This window comes from Suricata suricatta, chromosome 3, assembly GCF_006229205.1.
Source record: "Suricata suricatta isolate VVHF042 chromosome 3, meerkat_22Aug2017_6uvM2_HiC, whole genome shotgun sequence".
Taxonomy (NCBI): Eukaryota; Metazoa; Chordata; class Mammalia; order Carnivora; family Herpestidae; genus Suricata; species Suricata suricatta.
Window position 1 is genome coordinate 172,327,675 of NC_043702.1, and position 7,517 is coordinate 172,335,191.

The 7,517-nt window shown below is 39.5% G+C and overlaps 1 protein-coding gene across 1 annotated transcript; it reads right to left on the reverse strand.

Annotated features, from left to right (window-relative positions):
* Positions 1-315: 315 nt before the first annotated feature.
* On the reverse strand, positions 316-1,257 carry LOC115286879 (olfactory receptor 10R2-like). Its single transcript, XM_029933210.1, has one exon. It carries the CDS (start codon positions 1,255-1,257, stop codon positions 316-318), a length of 942 nt encoding a protein of 313 aa, XP_029789070.1.
* Between the last annotated feature and the right edge of the window lie 6,260 nt (positions 1,258-7,517).

Consider the following 7,517-nt stretch of genomic DNA (forward strand, 5'->3'; position numbering starts at 1 on the left):
TTTGGGGCAAACAAGCCAAAGATAGAAGAGATAAAGGTTTCTAGAAGCCCTTGAGAACTTAAAACTGAGAGAAACAACCAGAGAAGGAGAATTAACCTTTAGTGACACACACTGTGCTATCTCCCATTAGTCTTTCCAACATCCTTGAGCAGAATAGATGGCCAGGCTGGCCTTACATGAGAGTACTTTTGGGCCCGCAACGTCAAACAACTCGACCAAAAACCACACAATTATAGAGATGACTATTACCAGAGACTTTTATGACTTAGTGACACATTTGGCCCAAATGTGTGTGTACTGTTGAAAACATTCTAATTAGGAAGTCATAAGAGAAAACCCAGTCTTTCCAATCATTTTATGAATGGCCAGCTGTACATCTCTGTTCCTAAGGCTGTACACCATAGGGTTCAACAGTGGGGTGATGATGGTGTAGGTCACTGTCACTAGTCTGTCCTTGTCTGATGAAAACTTGGCTGAGGGCCGCAGGTAGACAGAGGAGGCACAGCCATAGTGGACAATGACCACAATAAGATGGGAGGCACAGGTGGAGAAGGCTTTTCTCTTCCCGTCAGCAGATGGGATCTTCAGGATGGTGTGGACAATAAAGCCATAAGAGATGCAGATGAAGAAGAAGGGCACAACAAGCACCAAGACACCACAGATGAAGATGACCAGCTCACTGATGTAGGTTTCAGAACAGGCAAGTCGGATGACTGGTGAGATGTCACAAAAGTAGTGGTTAACCTTGTTGGAACCACAGAAAGGGAGGCTGAAGACCAAAGTTGTTCCCACAAGAGATATCAGGAAGCCACTCACTATACAAATTGCTGCCAGCTGTCCACATACCGTCCAGTTCATGAGAACGGGGTAGCGCAGGGGCCGGCAGATGGCCGCGTAGCGGTCGTAACCCATAACTCCCAGAAGCAGGCAATTGGTGACAGCAAAGCCAAGGAAGAAGAACATCTGGGTGGCACAGCCCGTAAAGGAGAGTGTCCTGAGGACAGAGAGCAGGTTGATAAGCATCTTGGGCAGGATAACAATTGTGTAGAAGACCTCAGAAGTTGAAAGGACGCAGAGAAAAAAATACATGGGGGTGTGGAGGCTGCGGTCCAGCAGGATCACGGAGATGATGGTGAAGTTTCCACTCAGGATGATCAAATAGAGGCAGAGAAAGAGCACAAACAGGACAGGCTGCAATTTGCCAAAGCTGGAGAAACCCAGCAGTAGGAATTCAGTGACCTGGGAGGAATTGGCCATGAAGAGCAGATGCCACTGAACAAAGCTGGTGGAATCAGGTCCAGAGGCCCTCGGGAGACTTACCCTTCATAACGTAGCCAGCACCAATCTGGTGTGAATGAGAAACAACTGGCAAGAAAGAGGGAAAAAATGATTATAAATTAACCAAAAACCATCCAAAATTACTATGTACCCACAGAGCTGTTTTACTGCCAGTGAGTTTGGCAGTGAATCTGGGGACAAGTGTCCACAGGAAGGCACTGACATTGGCTCAAATAAAGCCTGTCCTACAGCTGCCATCCTGACTCTGCTCTTGCAGACTGATGTAGTCTCCACTTAATTTTTTGGTAATCTAATACTCAAAAGAAGTTTTATGTAATGATGATTTCAAGTGGTCATAGTTTTATCCACATCACTAATCCATGTATTCTACCAGCAATAGTACCAATGTCTGAGGGTCCACCTGCTTCTAGCACATTCCTCAGCTGAAGAAGCACTCTTGGTCTGCCTTTGTGTTTCTGGTCTCTGAAAAATGCAGTTCTTTTTCTTTAGTAGCCTCTTACTCCCTTTCCATGCAGTTAACTTGGTTTGGGCCCCCTGGGTGGCTCAGTCAGTTAAGCATCTGACTTTGGCTCAGGTCATGATGTCACAGCTCATGAGTTCAAGTCCCAAGTCAGGCTCTGTGCTGATGGCTTGGAGCCTGAAGCCTGCTCCACATGCTGTCTGTCTCTCTGTCTCTGCCCCTCCCCGACTTTCTCTTTCAGAAATAAATAAACTTTAAAAAGAATTTAAATTAATTTGGTTTAGAACCACGTTGCTGTCTAAGAACAAGTGTTCTTGTAGGACAGTAGGGCTGATTTCCCTTGCAGAAAATACAAAACCAGAAGAATTTAGTTTTACTTTGGCATTCACTACTACCCCTTTGGTTGCACATCTTACCCTGCTCTACCTGACTCAACAGAACAACATTCCCAGGATGTCTCTGAATTCTTAGTATGGAGGTTCAGATACTTGCCCTAGTGCTTCTGATAACTTATTGTCACTGGTGTTAGGTCATATACATTTTCATTAAAATATTCTTGCCCTCTCCCCTTCTCCCCCAGATCTGGTCCTTCACTTGGATTCTGTATGTCAATAACGACTTTCAAAAGCCTCTGAATTGTATAAGCAGTGGATTTGTGAGACATGTTTAAACACATGATTTTTCTCATCCTCCACATCCGATCTATTTTTCTTCTGCAATACTTCTAGAATCCATTTCTTCCTTTCTTCAGGAAATTAGCTCTTGTCTGGACTACTCCAAGAATGATCAACCAATCCCCTCGATTTTATCTCATTCCACTCCAAGCCATCTTCCACGATGGCCCCAGAGTTGTCTTAGTATAGGACATGTCCTAGCCCTCTTACCAAAACTGGATGACCCTCAATCATCTACAAAGTTATGGCAATCATATTCTGTCTCTCATACTTTTCCTAAATGAAACTTTCCACTTATGACTGCCACTGTATTCCTTCAGACACCCTTCAGCACTGAGAAACTTTGAGCCATCACGTTGGTTTGCAATCTACCTTCTAAATCTGGAACTCGTCCATATTTTGTGTTTGTGGTGGTTGTTTTCTTCTCTTAATTGTATGAAATTCTCAGTTAAAGTAACATGTACACATTGACTCCTCCCCACAGCCTCCTAATCGTGTTTTATTATCACTTTCTCTTTGTTTCTTCAGCTGTCCCTAGAATCTCACTGTCACTAGCATTATGAGATTGTCTTTGATTTCACAAACCGCAGCTTCCGGAGACCAGAACCTGCCTCTCCCTGCATATACAGCAATGTCTCGTTTATAGCAGGGGTGAGAGCTCGCTGACAAAAGAAATGAGTCACGACCCCAGGTTTTCTTCTAAATTATTTCTGAATGCCCAGAAGGTTTGCTTTCAGGAGTTTGCCAAACTTCTTCTCTTACTATTAAGTTAACATATAATATTAACCTTCTGCTTCAACGTTTTGGGATGAAAAATCTCTCTAAACTCATTCTCTAAATGCAGAGACAAATGATCCATTAATAACTGTTGTTTTCGGTTTATCACGTGTTTTCTTCCATCACCTAAATTACATAAACTTTTTAATTTTAGTTTAAATAGCACTTAGTTTTGAAGATCTTTTCAAATAGTAAAATTTCTAACATCGTTTGTTCTTTTGCTTAGACAAAGGTATAACAAAATTTTGAAATGGGTCTCCAATCAAGAGCTTTAACTCCTGTTTGGAGATCTTTGAATTTCCTTACCTCTAAACTCTGTAAGGAAGGAAAACACTCTGTGCCTTTGACTGAAACAAAGTCTAATCAAAAGTGAGATGTCATCTCCACTTTTCCAATGTTCTGGTCTCCGTTCTTTATGGGACCATCCCCAGGAGGTGCAGTGACTAGTTAGCCAAAGAGAGTTGGGGCTTTGAAAGGATTGAAAGGCCACATTACTGGGTGACCATTCAGAGACCCTCCCCCTTAGCACCCACAAGACATCATCTACTTTTTCAGAGTCATCTTTGGAAATTTGAACTGAAATTTGAAAACAAGTTCACTATAAAAGACTTCAGCTCTCAAGGCTGCATAAAATATTCAATTAAAAAAAGAAGACTGTGCTCTGGGCTTGGAAAGGAGGATGCTATGAGTTCAGAGAAGAGCTTTGGGAAAATAAGGAATGTGATGTGTGGGAATAAATACAAGGGAAAATTGGTCAGTTTAGTTGTATTCTGAACAAGTGGAAAAGGTGAATAGATTTTTCATTACTTTGTTCAGTGACTTCGTCAGTATGAGTGAAGCCAGTTCCATAAGCCGGTTAAAAAGACAGCTAATTCTTCACTCCTAATTCCACTTACAGCCTCCTCTCCTAAATCTCTATCACACATACTTATAGTTTTCTACATACATTTTTGCATTTCAAGACTTTATGCTGAGAAAGCGGGTGTGCAAGAGACAGAAACAGAGAGAGAAGAAGGTGGGGGGAGGAGAAGGAAATCTCAGCCTCTAATATTCTCTTGCCTTCATCTGTGGCCCACCCATCATTTATATTTTTTAAAGTCACTGAACTTTCTCTAGTACATATAGGGAAAGTTTGCTGTTTCTAATAGATTTAGCATTTAGTATATTTCAATCGTGTTTCCTGCATCTTTATCAAAAGACTCAGCCAGTTTGTTATATCCAAACCATTTCTTTTTGATTGTCTCTCCAACCAAAAAGAAGTTCCCAGGGATAAGGACCATGCCTTATTCCTTGTGTATCCTGAAACTTAACCCAATATTTAAATGAGATGTAAGTGCTTGATGAATAAATAAATTGAATAGTCCATCAATGAATTATTTCCTTTTACAGCAGCTGGGTTCCCTGTGTAACAGCACATGCTCCTAAGTGAAAACATGCCTGTGTTCTCCGTCTATTCTATGATCTTTATAAATTTCATTTTCTTCCTCTTAGTCGAATGCTGTACCCACAGTGAAACGATCAAAACTGATTCTGTGGCCCTGTCTTCTTGCTGACCCCCATCTTTATCCGTTTCCACCATCCACTCATCCTTTCTGTCACTTATCACATTTCCCACTACTGATGGGATTTGGTCAGACTCATGAGACAATGCAACAATTTAAATATTTACATACAAGAAATTCCTGGGTTGTCACTGCTCTCCACAACAAGGAAGTCAAAGTCCCTAAATAAAAACAAAAACTTTACAGTCCTTCAAATCAGAGTCCTCTTTGCCAGTGACGTCATGGTGTCTTCATTCTCAGATACTTCCTTGAAACTTCTATAAAGGTTTCTAGGTGAAATTTGCCAAAATTTTCCTCCCTGTCATAATGTGCAAAGGTTTTCTTTCATTTTCCATAAACTTTGTGGACCAGTAAAAGGGAACTCTCTACATGACTCCACAGAAAACTATAGCCTTTGCCTCTTGTCTGTGGGCAGTTTAGCTAAGGCCTCAATGAGCACCACGGATGGTCTTTCCTTTCTACATTGGTCTCAATGCCTTGGTGGCAAGTGAGATCCTCTCCTCCACAGGGAGCCAATTACCACATAGTGCCCAATGTTTGTCCATAATTTCCCCAATTAGCAACTATAGTAATACACTATGAGAATCAGTTGGCCAAAGAGAAGGCCTTTACTAATACCCCATAAGAATTAGTCAGTTTCCTCTTAGAAATTCTCAGGGGACTTATTGAAAGCTGAAAGTTTACTGTATATCATTTGTTAAAACAAACATCAATGGAATGGCCTCCTTGGAGGTTCCTTACCTAATGACTCAAATTTTCCTTCTTAGGTGGGAGAAAAATGCAAATTTTACATTTTCATTTCTGACATCTGCAAGTGGGGAGGAAAGACACAAATTAATGTTGGAATGGCAGAGGCACCACACCTGGGAAACATACTTGTTCCTAGAATACAATGTGACCACGATCAGTATTTGTTCAATAAATTAATTCATTAATTAAATTTGGATTACGGAAAAGAATGTGGTAGTGCCCTTGTTTGGGTAGGTATTTGGTGAGACGTCTCCTTATGTAGAACTTCCTCCTATTTCAGATTGCATATTTATCCCCTCTGCCAGTGAGTCCAAACACTTGGGCTGGAAATAGGGCAAATGCTGAAGACTGATGGAAATGATTCAGAAAGACTAAAAATACAGAGTTGAGAAATTATGCACAGCACTCACAAACCTAAAGAGCAAGGGAGGGATTGACATTTGCCAATTGAAGATTCAGACCGGGAGCATTAAGCAACAAAAGACAGTGACAAAAAAATTAAAATAAATACTTTTAATGACAACAAGTACAATTCACAGTGAACTTATAATAAATGTGAATTTATGTCCTCTCCAAAAAAACACTGATGCAAATTTCATAAGAAAAAAACCTATAAAATATTTACAAGGAGACACACTAAAAATGGGAAACATTTATACACCATCTGCTCAAACAGGTCAGGAAGAAAAATATAACTAAGAATTTAGAAGGACTAAGCAGCAAGTTAATGAAGTATATCTAAAATCATATAATGTACTTTATGTTCTAATGAAAAGTGCTGCTCATTTCAAGGCACATGAAGTAAGTAGGTATTTTCATTGCATATTAAGTCACAATAAAACCTTGAACCAATGTCAGAGAGTGGTAAGAATACAAACAATAGTCCCTAATCCTAGCGTAATCACCTACTAATGATAAACAAAGCAAAAAGACTTTTCCATCTGAGAATTTAAAAATCTATTAAATAATTGTTGGGTCAGAAGGAGAGTAAATAATATCACCTACATTCCATGTAGAAGAACACATGGGTTAAGTTTGAAGCGGTGATAAGAGGAAATTTAACAGCCTAATTATATATAAAAATAAATCTTTAAAAAATACAAGTACTGGGGCACCTGGGTGGCTCAGTCTGTTAAGTGTCTGACTTCAGCTCAAGTCATGATCTCACGGTTCATGGGTTCGAGCCCCACATCAAGCTCTGTGCTGACAGCTCAGAACCTGGAGCCTGTTTTAGATTCGTTGTCTCCCTCTGTCTCTGCCCCTCCCTTGTTCGCACTCTGTCTCTCTCTGTCTTAAAAATAAATAAACATTAAAATAATAATAATAATAATAAATAAACGTACAGAGAAAGCATCAGTAAGTTAGAAATGAAACAACAACTTAAAGGAAAATTCAAAGGAATAATAATACAAATAAAAATTTAAACAACAATATGGGGGGAAAAAACCAACCCTAGAATGAATCCATTCATTCACACATACATTAACTCTTTGAAAACATTAAACAAAACTTACAAACTACTATATGAACCAGAAAAAAAATTAAACACAAATATACATAGTACAAAATGACACAGAATCTAACCATTTCTAAGATATTTTCAAAGTCAGAACACTTAGTACACATTTTATAAAGAATTTTCAAAGCCTAGCTGAAACGAATAATTTTGTAGAAAACTAAATTCCAGATGTGATCCACTCAAAATAAAAATGGTCTTAGAGGTCAATATTTTAGAAGGAACATTACTATGGGGCTCTCCCTCAGAAAAGACACCGTGCTTCTATTATTTCACAGAATTTCAACAAACTTTCAAACATGAAATGATCTCTTCTAACACAATAGCAACTCAATAAATCCTTCTTTAAGGAACAGAGGAATACCCATTCTTTTGCATATGCAGTTCTCTTTTTTTCAAATACAATTTATTCTCAAATTGGTCTCCATACAACACCCACTGCTCATCCCAACAAGTGCCCTCCTCAATGCCGATCACAC